An 18,231-nucleotide genomic window follows, 5' to 3' on the forward strand; every position below is an offset into this window, starting at 1 on the left:
ACCGCAACCCTGAACTGGATAAGCGGTTACAGATAATGAATGAATGACCACATTCTCATTGGAAAAACTGGCGCTTTATCCAATATGTCGGCTTTCAAGATGGCAGCCACATTCTGGACACAGCCTAAAAGATAGGCCCCTTTTCCCATTACTTGCTGGGGTATTCAGATAAAACGGTGTCCTTTGACTTTTTGACTGACCCTGTAATTGAGTTGCCCATTACACACTGTTGTAAGCTATATCTAACCCTCATTGAGAAACACTCCACTGAGCTGCTTCTTCGGTAGAATGCCACTGCCTGTTAATCCCATATGTTTAAGAGTACCCCTTTACCCCAGTTTACTTGTTTGCCTCATTACATTATGCATAATGCAAAAAGCAGCATCTAACCCCCTTTCATTCGGATAAATTCCACTGAGCCGGTTTATTTAGAGAAGTCTGATACCACGTATTACTTGAGAGCGTGTATCGTCACTCTCGCCAAAGAACAAAATGTATCTCCAAAACTAACTTTACAGGAGAAGGAAAATAACCTTCTTAACTTTCAGTGGAAGTCAGTGTAAAAAGATTTTTTATTCATTCATTCATTCATTTATTTATAGCCTGTAACTGCTTATCCAAATCAGGGTCATGGTGGGTCTGGAGCCTACCCAGAATCAGTGGGCGTGTGATGTGTTAAAAGTAGCATTTTGGAGCATTTCCATTGGTCCATTTATCATGATGTTTTCACACAATGTGAAGGACAGCAGCTGTGTTTAGGAGACTAAAAATAGACACAAATGGAGATTTTTCTTTAGACAGCGATATTTAAAAAAGAACATCGTTGTCCCTGAGAAGTACATAAAGTGTAATACAAATTCTAGTCTTTTTTCTGCTTAAAAACATTTACACCAAACTATGCCGGACAGGTGTATTCCAGATACCCCAGCACTGGGAAACTCCTAGTCTTTATGCTCTCTTAGACATGAGTCGTCATTCCCAGTTCAGCAGACTGACAGGATTCAATGGCTGCTCCATTACTTCTGCCTTCAGGGCTTGAGCTAAGTTTACTACGCGAGATAAAACCCCAGAGGAAAAGACACGCACTCAACCCCAAAGCCCACAGAAGAGTGAGTTCCCTGTTACTGTTAATGTATGAGGAAATAAAGACTTTTCTCTTTCTGGACGCCTCTGACGTGCAGACATTTGCCAAAATGAAATAAAATGAAATGAGGAGAAAAAAACGTATTAATAATTCACCATAATCGCCACCCTTGTTCAATTACTCAGGGGACGGAGCAGTAAAAACGGGGTTAATTAGGCATTAATATTAAAATAATGAGTGTAACAATCAGACAGCAAGGAAACAAGAGAGCGAGACAGAGAGAGAGAAGAGGGAAAGAGACAGCAGAGATGGAAGGCAGGGAGGGAAGGAGCGAGGGAGGAGAAAGAGGGAGAGAGAGACTAAAAAGAAGCTAAAAGAGAACATATTCATGTCGTCATGCTTCATTGAGACATGCTCAGGCAGCTTGTAGAAATTTTAGAGCTTTTTTTTCAGTCATTTTTCACTGGTTTCACACATTTTTCACTCATTTCTTAACTCTTGCACCTGTTCCTGAAGAAGCCCGCAGTCAGAAATCTCTTTAGAAATGCAAAGTACACCCAGACTCCCAGAATCTTCATTTGCTGAGAGCTGTCATATAACCACATCACATACAGGGAAGAGAGAGGGAGAGGGAGAGAGAGAGAGAGAGAGAGAGAGAGAGAGAGAGAGGGGCTCAAAGTCTCCACTCCACTGTACAAAATGATCTCTTAGGAAGTAAAACCACCTTTAATCTGGTCAATATATCTATGTCCCATTATAAGATTGGTGTAAAATTATTAGAAAATCATTTAATCATTTCCATATATTTAAGTGATTTAATCCAGTGAAAGTGTCTTATTCCAGTAGCAGGTCATTTGACTCGCTTCAAGAAATTATGCCTACAATAAGTCACATGATCAGCTAAATAGAACAAACACAAAAACAAGTATGAATCATTTCATGATCTTCTTACAACAATGTCATAAATAAGAAACACTCTTTACATTCTCTAGTTTTAAGATGATTTCACTTACTACAATTACATTTACACCAACGTTTTTAGCCAATCACCCTTTAAAACACCTCAAACCAATGTAAACCTAAAAAATAAACACAACAAAGCCTTATTTTTATGTGTGTAAACAAACTGTTTGCTCGTTTTATCCCATGTTTACTGATTTTAGGAGCTTATAAAAAAAACTAAATGGGTTGTCTTAGTTCATAATCTGTGGATTAATAGGCTGAAAACACCCAAATTAATGTGCTATGTCACCTTTAATACTATCATGGCTGAAATGTGATAAATATCCATATAATTAAGTCAAATGCACAAGCCACAAAAAAAAAAAAAAATCACAAATAATTAGAGGGGCCCCAGCTCAATGTTTACAGTAAAATGCTGTGTTCCACAGTGAGAAAGTGACCTTGTTTTTGAGGCTGTTTGGTTCCAAGGTCCTTGCCTTCAATCTGAGAGCATATGCCTTTAAGCTAGACATTTAACCCCTGATTTACCACTCATTCTCTACCTCTCTCAGGCCCTGGCCTCGATATGAGAAGGTTAAAAATGACACAGGCCACTGGTCTTATTATTTATTTTTTAACCTTAATACACCTCTATGAGCTCATTTCTTTCACAAATAGAACCTCATTTCTCATTATTTTTGTTTAGCAAAACTATTTGCATATCACTTTGCAATTACATAGCAATTATATTTAATGCAAAATACATTTCTTACCATATCCTAACCAATTTGCTGGTAATATTGATTTCAGAGACCTTGCTTTAATTCCAGACCCATTATAAGATTGACAGATATTTGAGATGTTACTACATAGCAATGTTACTACATAGGTAATAACATAGTAATATGTATACATTAGATTTATTTTATGAACAGGTTCAATTGCGTTTGTTGTTGCTAAAACTGACCCAGAACCTGGCAAATAATGTAAATCATGACTGTGCATGCATCAAATTCAAAGTCTAAGAAGATGAGGTGTATGAAAAGTTTGGCACAGATGGTCAAAATGTTTGTTTTTGCTGAGTTTCTAATGTAAAGTAAGGACACATATAAAGATTTTTGTTTTTAGATTTAGTGCTTGTTTTGCAATATTTTTTTAGAAAATGAAATATGTATTTCTGAAAATATGAAACAAGGTTTATTTTTCCTCATTTGTCAAATTTTATTAAACAATAACTGCTGATTAAGATTAGTGCTAAAATCAAGACCAAAACCAGTTTATTGATTAAAAAAAAGTAGTAAAGATTTTGAATTATTTATACTTTATTCTGTGGTTTATTTCCAAATGTCTATAAAAATTAGTTATGGCTTCCACTGTCTCTGCTATAAAAAATATGTCATATTTGAAATTGAGCTGAATGTGTTTTTTCTTGAAGTTCAGCACAAAATTTCGTGGTGGTTAACCTAACTGAAGAGTATAGTTCCAGATGTTGCACACAACGTAACAGTAAAAACAGCCCCAGACTTAGTGAGCAGTTAAAAATGCACATTACTGTTAATATAAGACTGTTCACAGTGTTCACAGTACAACAGTGACTTGTTTGTCTGTGTTAGTCAATTCAAATGAAGGTTTTATTTGAACATGTAGAAAATGGCTGTTTTATTCTGTTTAAATGTATTGCTGATTTTCAAAGACAATACAAATAATATAGTTTCCAATGGCCTCTGGTGAAGGTGCTACACTCTGATCCCTAAATCAATCACGTAAAGCTGAGACAAGGCCGAGACGTTGATGAGGGAGGATATGTCACTTAATTTTATCATAGCCCTATGAACCCTATGTATATAGCTATTAAAGATAAAAATACACAATAAAGAATTATTTAAGCTTTTTAGTTTATATTTGTTGATCTAATGCATTATTATTTGATGTGAAACCTACAAAAACCTTGAAAACCTATAAATCAATAATAGGAATATTTTTTTGCTGATGACTCATAGTTTTCTGCCCAGAGACAGCGTGAGATGTCATTTGAGTCAAAACGAAACTGAAAGTAAACGCCGTCTTTCTTGTTCCTTTGCAGCATCTTTTTTTCTGATTTTAGAGAATATCATTAGAATCTTTCATGACGAACATGACACACAAATTTTGAAGGTTAGAAACGGTAGGATCTGCGCTTTCTAACGGTATACGGAGCTCACAGACGCATTCAGACATTCAAGACTTACAAAGCTGATTATATAAGGTGTGTTTCTACCCCGCAAAATGCGGGGTTAGGGTTGATTTTAATGACTGTTTTGCCTCTTTTATTTTTGACTGATTAAATGCACTTTCCATTGAAAAGGACCAAATTAAGATGAATGCATTCATTCATTGACTGTAACCACTTATCCAGTTCAGGGTCGCTCTGGGTTAGGAGCCTACCCGGAGACTTTGGTCCTTCACAGGGCGACATACACACACATTCACTCACACATATTCATGGACACTTATGAGTCACCAATCCACCTACCAACATGTGTTTTTGGACTGTGGGAGGAAACCGGAGCACCCGGAGGAAACCCACGCGAACACTGGGAGAACACACCATACTCCTCACAGACAGTCACCCGGAGCGGGACTCGAACCCACAACCTCCAGGGACCTGTGCTACTGTGTCGCTCCATGAATGCATTAAAATAATAATAATAAAAAAAAAAATAAAATAAAGAAACGTAATGAAACTTAATAGAATATACTCAAAGCAGTGTAAATCTTAGTTTTATTTTTCACTACAGAAAGAAGAGAGGACATGATTACATGCAAAACAGGGAGAAGATAGAGAAGATGGAGGAGACTATGGGGGTGATATAATGTGTGCACCAGATGCTAAAAGTCAGGATCACTGATGATCCTGCACCTGAAACAGCTGCTTCACTGCCACAGTGATCAGCATCAATCCCCACAAGCATGAAGAATACGCTCGGAAACACAGCAACCCACATCCATCACACTCCTCTCATTTCCCACACTGATCTAACAGCACTTTCCTGTGTTTTCACGTCCTAATAATTCTGATTATGTTGGATATTAAAGGTTGGCGATGCTGGTGAAATACAGAGCAGTTGCTCTAAAGCATTTTAATAAAAATTTTAGATGAACTATATTACTGGCACCATTTAGTTATTAATTGTCATGATTTGCTGTTTTTTGGCATCAAAAAAACTCAAATAAATAAATAATAAAGTATACATAAATAAATATAGAAGCAAAATCTCAAACCTAAGGATCAATTACATAACCAAGCAGGTATGTAAATATGTATTAATAATGTAACTACGCTGAATCAGTCATGGGCGGCACGGTGGCGCAGCAGGTAGTGTCGCAGTCACACAGCTCCAGGGGCCTGGAGGTTGGGGGTTCGATTCCCGCTCCGGGTGACTGTCGGGTGTGTTCTCCCCGTGTCCGCGTGGGTTTCCTCTGGGTGCTCCGGTTTCCTCCCACAGTCCAAAAACACACGTTGCAGGTGGATTGGCGACTTGAAAGTGTCCGTAGGTGTGAATGTGTCTGTGTTGCCCTGTGAAGGACTGGTGCCCCCTCCAGGGTGTATTCCCGCCTTGCGCCTGATGATTCCAGGTAGGCTCTGGACCCCCCGCGACCCTAAATTGGATAAGCGGTTACAGATAATGGATGGATGAATCAGTCAAGTTCTTCTTCATGTTATGCAACAGCCTGACACCTAGTGACACCTAGTGCCCTGGAGGTTTCAGAGATTCTATAAATTTGCTTTAAACGTGGCTGTTGCCATGTAAGGGCCCCGTTCTATGGAGCATAAACTGACAGCAATCATCACAGACAGTTTGATTCTGCATCTCATATGATGATTATAATGTATAATGCATTTACAGGCAGCACAGTGGTGCAGCAGGTAGTGTCGCAGTCACACCGCTCCAGGGACCTGGAGGTTGTGGGTTCAAGTACCACTCCAAGTGACTGTCTGTGAGGAGTTTGGTGTGTTTTCCCTGTGTCCGTGTGGGTTTCCTCCAGGTGCTCTGGTTTCCTCCCACGATCCAAAAACACGTTGGTAGGTGGACTGGCGACTCAGAAGTGCCCCATAGGTGTGAGTGTGTGTATGTGTTACCCTCCAGAGCATTTTCCCACCTTGCGGGTAGGCTCCGGACCCACCATGACACTGAACTGGATAATTATACAGACAATGTATGAATACACTTAAAAAAGTACAACAACAAAAATATGACCTTAAAATGAGAAAACATTAGTGAAACAGCAACAGCAACAAAATGATGTCATTCTCTGCTCAGATGTTAAAATGATATAAGAAGGCCTTCACATTTACAAAAATATCCCCCGACTCCCATTAGCCTTATATCACTAGTGTGTGAATAAAATAAAGCAAATAATAATAATAATTCCTTCAGAGAGTGAGAATGTCACAATCGATCAACTACATTTAGGGTAAGGTAGGGAAACCGAGCTGAATTGGATTTTGGGCTTTCACTTTAAAAGACACAAAAATAGAAAATAATAAAATAGAACAGCTGCTGTCTCAAATAATCATCAGAAGGCTTCTCTCTGCTTCATGTAGAATCACAGTCTGAAATGAAAACCATTCAAGTATTGTTTCATGTTAGTTATAATACCCACTTAATAAATAATAACCTCATAAATCAATTAAAACGTGTCAATGAGATAAAGAAGGTTTCCTTGGTCACATTGTCAGAGCAGATGGTGCCGGAGGTCTGCGAGAATGGAGAGAATATAAAGGAGTGAATAGAGAAACAGAAAGAGAGAAGCAAGAATGAGAGACAAAAAGAGAAAAAGAGTCAAACTGAAAGAGACGGAAAGAGGTTCGGGCTCCAGGTCGCCAGGGACTCATCTGACTCCACTCAGTGGGGAAAAAAATAAAAAAATAGACCCGAAGCATTGAATGGGCTTTGAGTCATCAATGCAGAGGAAGGAAAACAAAACATACTGCCGTGAAAAGGAGAGAAGATGAAGATGAAGAGGAATATGAGGGAAATCCAGTGAAAATAATAACGTATCTGACATCAGTGAGGCTTTAGCTTCGCAGAATCACTACAGATCAACACAAACACGAAGCTCTCAAACAGCTGAGCTTCACAAAGGAACACGTCTTTATTAGCAGGATTATGAGGAGGAAGAAGAAAAACCCCAGAGCGAGAAATGATATCATTTCATCTCTGAACTGAAACTGACTGCGAAAAGGGCGTATTCACTGCTGTAATGTGGAGCTTTCAAATAAAGATCCAAACCAGACACTGCTTTCACATTCACTATGGGCCCAAAAATTTACAGACAACTCGTTTAACGAGTGATTACTGAATGTTAAGATGCTGACATAAATCTAACTGCATTGAAAACTGTCCAGTAGAAAGCGACACTACGAAGCAGCTGCATATGTCTCTTTATTGTTCCTCTGAGGAAACAGATCTCTAGCAGTCATTTCCAGAGAGTCTCTTTTACACAGTGATAGAAAACAGGGAAACATGAAGAAAGCTCTGATTCCACCTTCTGATTCATTTTACAAGGTGTATAAATAAGTTTTAAAGCATTTCTTGTGTAACGTAAATTGTAATTCAAAATTCTAACACTCTACCACTCATGTAGTATAGTACATTTTTTAAAATGGCAAGTGAGAAGAATTTATTTGTCACTAAACCCATTCCAACAACAAAAAGCATTTCAAAAGTATGTGCATCAGTGTGTTCTGTTGATGGGGATAACACTGTATCCAAAATAGGGATGGGCGATATGGCCCTAAAATAGTATCACGGTATTTCAGTGCATTTTGGCAATAACGATATTATTGGCAATGTGACAAAACACTAAAAAATCAATATTATATTAATATGAATTATATTACATTGAATATATTTAATATATATTAATAATAGTAAAGACTTCTTTCATTTGTAACATAATACCATGGTCTATTGTACTTCACTGTGGCAAAATGACTCATGCATAGAACGTATGCCATATTATGAGTAACTGCATGATGTCATTACTTTAAAAAGTCTGAATATCACAATATTGATTTTTTTTATCATTTTAAAAATTATGATGATATCATTGCGAATGATACGATATAGCACAGCCCTTTTCCAAAAGAGTTTTGATTTAGACGATTTAAAATGGTGATCGATGTTAGCGATTGTGAACGTGAACATGGAATCACTGGGCAAAAACCGGGAACACACCCTGGAAGGGGCACCCGTCCATTGCAGGGCAACACACACTCAGACATTCCCTCACACCTATGGACAATTTTGAGTAGCCAATCCCCCTACAAAATGTTTAGGACCCTGGAGTGACAGTGATTGCCCGTATTAATACTCTAGTATTAATTACACGAGTATTTCTAGTATCAACTTAGTATTAATATTTATATTTTAGCACTAGTTAGATATTTTAAACAGATTTTATTTTGTTATATATTATTATTAATAAAATGACAGTCATTATTAATGCTATGTAACAGTTACCATAATATAACAAATGAGCAGGAGAATGACTGAATTATAATTATACATTACACTAAAACACTTTAAACATTATTCACTTATTATTATTCATTATTATTTTTTGAGTCATTATATTTAATTAGAACTGATTTCAAAATCAACACAACTGAATCGTCACTTATTACACTGACCGACTCACCCATAACTGCCAGAGCCGTCGCCTTCATCAGATCCTTCTTCAAACTGTCAATCACTTCCAGACCACTCCCATCCAGATTACATCTGTTAATGGTTCCATTCCCAGAGCTGATCCAATAGAGTTTACTGGAAGAGTAGTCTATACACAAGCCTGTGGGGGAGAGGGAGGGTTATCGGAGCAAAGTGTAGGTGTCTCCAGTAGAAGTGTCCAATGAGTAGGAGTAAAGGAGGGTGTTTCTAATAAAGTGGCCAGTGTATGGACATATGAGATTTTTCTAATAGCTGGGGATTTGATGGAATAACAGTACTGCTGTTGTTTTTCATTAGACAGTAAACAAGTGTCAAAACAGAGCATATCCACTCGAGTCTAATCTCCCTTTCCTCAGGGGGAGTTGTTTATTTGTTTATAATGGCATTAGTGTCTGAAACCAGCCGAGCTTGTCTCCGCACATCAGCTCTACCTCCATCTTCACCATCTACATCACACACATAATCAGTGTTATTAAAGACTGGCCTCTGGCTGTAGATCATAGGCACTGGGTGTCAAAAATATTTAGAATAAATTAATAAATACAAAGGCAGAGAGGAGAATGGGGTCTCTCTGTGTGTGTGAGATAATGCAACTTTTCTGCCATTTTTCCCATAGAAACACTGTGAAGGAAGTAATATATGGTACAGACATTTTAGATTTGTCCCCTCCCCTCATCAGTGTACAACAAGTCCTTTAAATCCTTTATGAACCTTCCATTTACAAACTTTCAAACATGAGAACGTCTGAGTCCATTTGTTGAGAATTTGTCTGTTACAGTCTCATCTATGACAAAACGAAGACATCACTAGTTCGATTCTTCAATATGGTGGATAAACCTGAGTCTTGTTATGAACTTCAACCAGTGCCATCCACACCAGGTGTTACCAGTCCCCCCCCCCTTGCTCCTCCTCCTTCTCCAGTGCTGTGTGCCATAGGCTAACTCCAATGCTAGATTCCTAGGCTAACTTTCTTGGACTTGCAAATTGGCCTGTCACAACAGGCATTTGTTTAGATCAATATATTGTCCCAGATATAATGGCAATAAACATTATTATTGATATGTTGAGTCCATTTTATGCCACAGATAAAAAAATAACATAACAGCACAATAAAAAATGACACCCATTTAAAGAGCAATTAATCTGTAACAAAATATAGTTTTTAAGAATGGCTTAAAAGAATGGAAGAAGACATTGGAATATAAAAATATATATATTCAAATAGATTAAATAAACCAAACTAGATAAACATAAATTTGACAAAATCTAAAATAAAACCATTGTTTTAAAATATAGTTGCAGATGACTATGATTACAGATTAAATATGTCAAAAACAAAAACGGAGAAGAATGAGAAACAAGCAGAAATGACTCCTGGGTGCTCTCGCTGAACTGAACTGTGGCTCATTCTCATTTAAAGGAATAAAGCTGTTTAGACAGGAGGGGAAAGCTGCAATATTTTGACCAAATAAAGTCACAGATGTTTCATTAGTTTCCCATTGAACTGTAATGAACTTGTGGAAAAGGGGTATAATATGTCCCATTCAATTTGAGACAGTATTCATTTATTCATTCATTCATTATCTGTAAGCGCTTATCCAGTTCAGGGTCACGGTGGGTCCAGAGCCTATCTGGAATCATTGGGCGCAAGGCGGGAATACACCCTGGAGGGGGCTTGTGACAGTATGATTAAAGCAATTGATATAGAAATATCTGAGATGCCTATAAATCATGTGAAAAATTGGTTATACGCCTCCTGCTTTCCTTAGGTTCGTTGTTTGTTTTGTTTGTGTAAGGAACACAAGAAATACACCCACTAAACATCTGCTCGCTAAGATATGTAGCTAAATATAATATCACATATTGTGATAAAAAAAGAAGTCACAAAAACATAAACAAAAAACAAAAAAATGTATTTGGACACCTGCTCATCTACTGTTTCTTCTGAAATGAAGGGACTTATTCACTCAGAAGTCTGTTCTATAACTACTCTGCCAGTCAATAGATGAAAGAACACTGCTGGCATTGCTATGAGGATCTAAGCAGCAGCCACATGAGCGTTAGTGAGCTGAGGTACTGATGTGGGATGAGCAAGTTCTGGCATTGTCCCACAGATATTGAATAAAGTCCATCTCTCCAGAGAACACAGTTCCACTGATCCACTGATCTGGAAGACTCTTAGCATTGAGTCTGGCGGTATTAGGCTTATGTGAACCTGAGCTTAAGAGTCATATTCCATGTCATGCTTTTCTATGACAATTGCATAATACATTCCCTTCATTTCACAAGAAATGTTTGATAAGGTGTGCACAATTTGATGGTCATATAGTGTATAGCTGTATGTATCTACCGACGGGTTCTTTCTGGTTTTGGTGGAGGATCTTGCTGTTGCTGCCGTCCATGTTGGCCATGTTTATGGTGTTTCCATCAGTCCAGTACATTTTCCTGTGGAAAAACAAACAAACATAACAGTGAGTTCAACAGTGAGTGAGTATATATATTAAAGATTTAAGGATTAAATACTGCTAATTTAAGAAACACCCTCTGCCAACCCAGTGTTTAGACTCTCAATAGAAAAACATGAAATGAAAGTGGGATACTCTGGAGCATCTGCACATGATCCTAATTTTTCCATGCCCAATGATGTGGTCTGAACCCACAACACACTGGAGGTCAAGACACTGCAGCTGTGTGACAGTGTCATTTCCATGCTGCCATCAAATGAATGAATAAATCAATTATTTATCACCATCAAAGTTTAATTATAGTTCATTTCAGTGAGCGAAGTGAGTTGCTAGTTAGATGTTTTTATGTGAAACAACAAACAGATACTGAAGTGGATCATTTAGGAGGCTTTGCAGCTAGATGCTCATTTGAACGTAAGAAAAAAAAAGAAACACCTTTCAGGACCTGGTACTAAGCTCAAAGCACAATTGGACCTTTGGGCAACCACTGGACCTCTGAAAATGTGAAGATCTGAAACTTCACCCTCACTAGACATCTGCTTTGAAGAACAGGGGGAAAAAACAACAACAACAACAACAAAACCCTAACAAAACAAAACAAAAAGATTTGCGACTCAGAGGACCCCTTTGCCATTAAAAGTGCTCCCTTTTCCTCATGCTTTTTTACTTTATTAGATCACAATGGAAGTGAGGTGGCATGGATGGCATTATATGATGAATCTATGCTGTTTTCAATTAAAACAGATATAAAGTATATGTTTTTCATGTTAAAAACCACAACTGATTTTTTAAAAGCTTTTCCTTCTGAAACAGACCAATGCACAACTTGAAAATGTACAATTACCCTAGTCTCTCTGAAGGATTATATTTGTCCTTCATCAGTCCGCCACTGGGGAAAAAGCACCCAAACATTGGGCTGCGGAACAGTGGATCTATGTTCTCTGGGCTGATGTTCTCACTCCATCCAATACCTCTGGAAAAATTTGAGATCCAGACTACTTGACCTAATACTCTTGTAGGTGCCATCAAATCCTCACAGAAATGTTCCAAGCTTTCTCAGACAAGAAGAATTACTGTAAGTCAATGCAGAATGGATTAATTCCAAGATCTTTTGTAGCATTTCTATTGGTTCAATTCATGATATAATGTACAGGACTATGTAAACAAACAACCTTATATATGACCTCACTCGCGCTGCCATATGTTTCATTCACATGCGTGGGCATATACATGGTTACTCATCCCTACAGCAATCTGCTGTTTATTCACGCTCTACCAAGTGATGTTTACATGTAAACAGATGATAGAACGATGCGGCTCACTGCGAGTTACTGTTATGGTTGAGAAGGTAGAGCTTTTAAGTTTTAAGGTGGAGAATACAAAAACAAAAGGAGCTCCAACAAATAACAGGCCTCCGTCTGCAGGGAAGCCAAATAAGGAATAAATCTTTCATATTCGTCCACATATATCGGGCATCTTGTGTAATTCTAAGTGATGGATGACTTTCAGAAACATCTAAGGAGCCATTAACATCTGGACAAATCTTCCAAAATAATAAAAAACAGAATTCAAACAACATAACAGCAACGGCAGGCATATTATAAACGCTAAATGCAGTGTAAACAATAGTTCCTTTGCCTTTGTGATGTATGCAAATGAGCCGTCTGTCACTGACCGGCAAAAACAGAGGAAGATAAATACTGGCATTTGATTGGCTGCTGCCCGGTGCTGGCTCGTTAAGAGCGCCTTAACGAGCATATCTGTTCTGCCAGCTTTAATAAGCCTTGTGAGTGACTGTGTGTTGAGTTCACACACATACACACGCATTCACACATACACATTTCAGAGCTCAGTAATCAAATCCATGACCAACAGGCCGACAGCAATTAACATCAAAAGCTCCAGTATGAAACTATACAGCCTTCATATTAAAGATATGAGTAATTTAGGGTTTTATACAGGTTTGTCTGCATTTGTATGCAAACGTTTATGTCCCACCAGTTGACTGATATGTTTTGATGAATTTCTACGTGGAAATACTCCTTGTTTCTACACCCACTGTCCATTTTATCAGCTCCAATGAACATATATGTGCACTATATAATTTTACAATTGCAGACTGTGGTTAACAGACTGTAATCTGTTGCTCTGCATGGTTTGTTTTCCCCTTTTCGCCTTGTAAGGATCTCCACAAGACTACCACAAAGCAGGCATTATTTGGTCAGAGACAGTAGCTCATCTGTTGTTGTGTTGGCTATCCTCTAGTCCCTCAATGGTGGTCATTGGACACTGCCCACAGAATGCTGTCGGCGGGCTATTTTTGGTTGGTGGACTATTCTCAGTCCAGCAGTGACACTGAGATGTTTAAAAACTCAAGAAAGCACTGCTGTGTCTGATCCACAAACACTAATACGCCACCACCACATCAGTGTCACTGCAGCACGGAGAGTGATCCACCACTGAAATATCACCTGCTCATTGGTGAGGTTCTTTAGGCGTCCTGACTACGAAGGACCAGGGTGAATAGGGGCAAACAAAGTATGCACAGCAACAGATGGACTAAAGTCTGTAATTGTAAAACTACAAAGTGCACTTATATGTTCAGTGAAGCTGAGAAAATTGAAAATGTGTGGAGAAACAAGAATGGCCAAATATGGCCAAGATTTATATCCCAATATATTTCTTAATTTCTGTCAATATGATATAATTCCGATACTAATAAGTACAATAAAACATTAAAAAAGCCAAAGAATATCTGCCAAGAATTGAAAGCAACATGACATCATCAAACAACAACCTCTTTGTCAATATGAATATATTTAAACTAACTTTAAAATTGAGTGCAATTAACTAGTGTAATGACCGTTAGTAAGTGTCAGATGCTATACATAATATTTAATGAAATATTGAAAATGAATATAAAAAAACATCATGTTTATTGAAACATTTTATATTGTGATATGTATTGATATTGAATAATTGTCCAGCCCTAGCCCACCAAAAAATATAACATGAATAATACACTTCTCATAGGGTAGACCACTGAGCATCCTCAAATTTAAATATAGACTCAACAGCCAGAAATGGGTCTCTCCTTGCAATGGATTAAATTTTAGGTTAAAATGCCCCCCAAAAAAGTTTTTTTAAAATTGAATGGAACACTAGGTCAAATTTGGTATTTTTTATCCTGGGCTCCCATAAAGACACAGTGTGTATTTCACTTTTACAACACCTAAAGTCAGGATGGAGGGGTGGATTCCTACTCTCCTCCAAAAGTTACATAGCAGCGCTGAGCTCAGAGTAGCTACAACAAAGGCTCTTTTCTCCCTGATACAACTCAGTATCACAATTGTATTGATGCTGTAATCTTAAGGTAAAAATACTACCTAGGGTTCCTTTAAGTATTTTTTTAAAGTGTCTTCCAAAAAGAACGGGAGTGTAGTAAACTGAGAGGAATGAGTACAGTATGATATTTAAAGAGTTACCCTCTTGCTGGGTGCAGAACCAGGCCCTTGGGTTTGTCAATGCTGTGGATAATGGTAGTTTTGAGAGATCCATCCAGTCGAGCTACGTTTATATGAGTCTCATCACTGTCCGAACTCATCCAGTACAGGTTCCTGGACAACCAGTCCACTGCTAACCCTCGCACATTTAACACATCTATAAAGACAGACAACAGATATTACAGATCAGTCCATTGTTACCACACCAGTGCAACACTATATTCTTTATTCGGTCGTCTCTTTTGGGGTCTGTTTCCTTTTCTCAGTATGAGAATTAGATTTTCTAATGAAATCTAATCGGTTGTACTGTATCGTTTTGAAGTCTGTCATACTGTACCTGTGGTAACAAGTGTCTCTAATCGTGTTCCATTAATTGATGCTCGTTTAATCATCCGAGTTTTAATGTCAGCCCAATATATTCGCTCCTCTGCTGCATCGTAATCCATGGCTGTGACATCATCTATATCTGGAACTGTTAAGGCAGTGATGATGTTGAGGTAGGGGTTATCTAGATCAACACCTCGTATCTCTGATCTCCGAGAATACAGCAGGAACCTCTTCACCACTACGACACAAAAACCGACACACACCCACACACAGAAACACAGAAAAGCATGGATTAATATGAAAGCTGTGGATATGTTACTGCATGTTTCTTTAATTAGCCTAAGCCTACATTTGGAAATATACCTCATATATATTCATTCATTCATATCTTTTTCATTCATTCATTCATTCCTTCATTATCTGTAACCACTTATCCATTTCAGGGTCACGGTGGGTCCAGAGCCTACCTGGAATCATTGGCAAGGCAGGAATACACCCTGGAGGGGGCCCTGGTCCTTCACAGGGCAACACACACACATTCACTCACACACTCACACATACGGACACTTTTGAGTCATCAATCCACCTATGAACGTGAGTTTTTGGACTGTGGGAGGAAACCAGAACACCCGAAGGAAACCCACGCAGACACAGGCAGAACACATCAAACTCCTCACAGATAGTCACCTGGAACGGGATTCGAACCCACAACCTCCAGGTCCCTGGAGCTGTGTGATTGCAACACTACCTGCTGCACCACCGTGCCGCCCATTATTAAATATTATTAAAATTAATATTTAAAGATTTGACAATTTACACCAATGTTTTTGTCCAGTTACCTACATATATTTTATTACTACCTTTTGAAATGTGAGGCATGTGAGATAATCATTTTTATTAGAAATGAATTGTAATATTTCTTCATTTTCTACAGCTTTTTCTACTGCGTTTAAATTGTGGTTGTAAAATTTTAGAATCATTGTATATATTTATTTGCTAAAAGACTTATGTCTCATTGTTGAAAATATTAGTAACAAAAGAAAACAAAACTGGAAGACTGTATATACTGCACGTCTGCATTCAGGTATCTGCTGCATATACACTGGGTTCAAACTGAAAGGAGTGTTGAAGATGGTATTCTAACGTTTTGAGGTTAACAGGTCACAGAATAGAATAATTCTCCTGGGTTCTCCCACTTGGGCATAATTCCCTTGGCATTTGTTCTTCTTTACTGAGAAACACACGGCTGTATTTAACAGTTTTTTCTCTTTTTATGCTCATTCTCTTTTCTATTCTCTCCTCTGCTGAGGTTTGTCCTCCTCTGACCTCTGAAAGCTTTTAAGAACAGGAAATTCAAATGAACCACAGTTCCCTTGGGTTCTCAAGTTCTAGGTCACTGGGTTCTCTAGAGACCCGCTGGAACTGGTCCAACAGCTTTTTTTTTTTACTCAACTCTATTAGACTTAGAAAAAATACTCTAAAAATGTCACTTATTCTATGTGATCAGCTAAAAAATCTATTACAGTAATGCTATGGTAAAAATCTATAGAACCATACACCTTAGCATGTACTCTTGGATTTTTGGCTTTCCTGTGAAATTACAAACAGGGGTGTAGCTGAAATGTTTAGGTCTGTTTCAGATGCATATTTCACTTAGCTGGTGGGGCTTACTTTAGAAATTGAGGCTGAGTGTGCATTGTTCTTGTACAACTTGTGGTGTGTCTCACCTGAGCAGGTGCAATGGCGGTGTGGCTCAACTAGGCATGTATAATTGGGGGGGACTGTCTCAACAGGGCAGAATCAACAGGGTGTTTGAGCCATGTGGGCAAGTGAAATATGGGGTGTGTCTAGCCTGGGTAACTACAAATGTGGATGCATCTCACCTGGGCAGGTGTAACTGAAGGTGTGGCTCACTTGTGTGGGTGTAATGGAGGGTGCGGCTCACCTGAGCATGTACGGTTGTTTGTGGATATCTTCATTAGATAAGGGCAGGCACAAGAGGCAGAGACATTATAATTAATCAGACACTGGTGAGAACAGGGGCCTTTCCCTCCATTGGCTTCACATGGGTTAGGGGCTGAGAGAGAGAGAGAGAGAGAGAGAGAGAGAGAGAGAGAGAGAGAGACATTATTGTTGTGTAAAAACCTTGTATATCCATTTTTGTCCTATCTTTCCTTTTCTTTTTCCCCCCCTGCTGGACCCTGAGAAACTTGGAAAAGACATTCCTGGTGAGGGGAAAACCATGAGGAACAGGGCGGCCTGACCCTTAAGCAATGGGAAGTGTCGTTGCATACTGCAGAACCCCAAAGTGCAATATTAAGAGACAACCATTACCTCGCCATAGGTGGTATGTGAACTGGAAATGCTCAGCATGAAACGAAGCTCTACCAAATAAGAAAACTCCATTCACATATCACTTCTGCCGAGCTGGTGGTTGTCAGTTTGAAGTTGTTCGTTCTGATTCGGCTGGGTACATGGTGCTCACTCGCTTAAGGGCAAGGCTGCCCTGTTCCTCCAAGTTGGTTTCAGGATCCTCAGGATGTGAGGCACTCCCTTGCTTAAGGGCAAGGCCACCCCGTTCCTCCTGGTTTCTTCTCACTAAAGCATTCTGTTCCGAATTTCAGGGTAACTTGGGGTCTTGGCAGCTGCATCTGTGGAAGCTGTCCAAAGAAATCATGTATCTCAAAAATCACAGGGGAAAGGAAAAAAAAACCTTCTTAACCTTCAATATTAAGAAGTCAATATAAAAAGATTTAATTCCAAGTAATTTTTAATCCAGGTTTAATTTTGGAGACTATTGGTCCATTCATCATGACGTTTTCACACAGACCAGCAGCTATGTTTAAATGATAATAGAAAAAATATTTTGGTTTATTAATGAGCCTTCAGAACAAATTTCAGAATGACGTATTCGACAGCAGACCCTTTCAGAAAGAATGAATAAAAATGAAGTGGTATAAAAAATAAAAAAGAAAATTCAGTGCATTCTATAATATCCTGTCGTTTTCAGAAAGGAGCTTACTGCTTAATGGTCATGCGCTCAATAGAGGTTTGTAAATGTAATAAAGTAATGTGATAAACAGTCAGGTCACTTCAGGCTGAATGGGGCTGTTCTCTTCTTTATGTCCGGTGCTAAATGATTTGGACAAGTGGACAGTAATAGCCGTAAGAGGAGGCTAAAATGTTTAGGGTTTTTA

The 18,231-nt window shown here is 38.5% G+C and overlaps 1 protein-coding gene across 1 annotated transcript in view; it reads right to left on the reverse strand.

Moving 5' to 3' along the window:
* LOC136678440 (low-density lipoprotein receptor-related protein 1B-like) overlaps positions 1–18,231 on the reverse strand; it is a 219,109-nt gene that overhangs the window by 102,702 nt on the left and 98,176 nt on the right. The window contains exons 28-32 of the mRNA XM_066656491.1: positions 16,980–17,111; positions 15,045–15,272; positions 14,690–14,864; positions 11,090–11,184; positions 8,711–8,860 (exon numbers count right to left, since the gene is read on the reverse strand). Of these exons, the coding sequence (XP_066512588.1) occupies positions 8,711–8,860; positions 11,090–11,184; positions 14,690–14,864; positions 15,045–15,272; positions 16,980–17,111 (780 nt within the window). The remainder of the gene's footprint in view (positions 1–8,710; positions 8,861–11,089; positions 11,185–14,689; positions 14,865–15,044; positions 15,273–16,979; positions 17,112–18,231) is intronic.

Source organism: Hoplias malabaricus, chromosome Y (assembly GCF_029633855.1).
Source record: "Hoplias malabaricus isolate fHopMal1 chromosome Y, fHopMal1.hap1, whole genome shotgun sequence".
Classification (NCBI taxonomy): domain Eukaryota; kingdom Metazoa; phylum Chordata; class Actinopteri; order Characiformes; family Erythrinidae; genus Hoplias; species Hoplias malabaricus.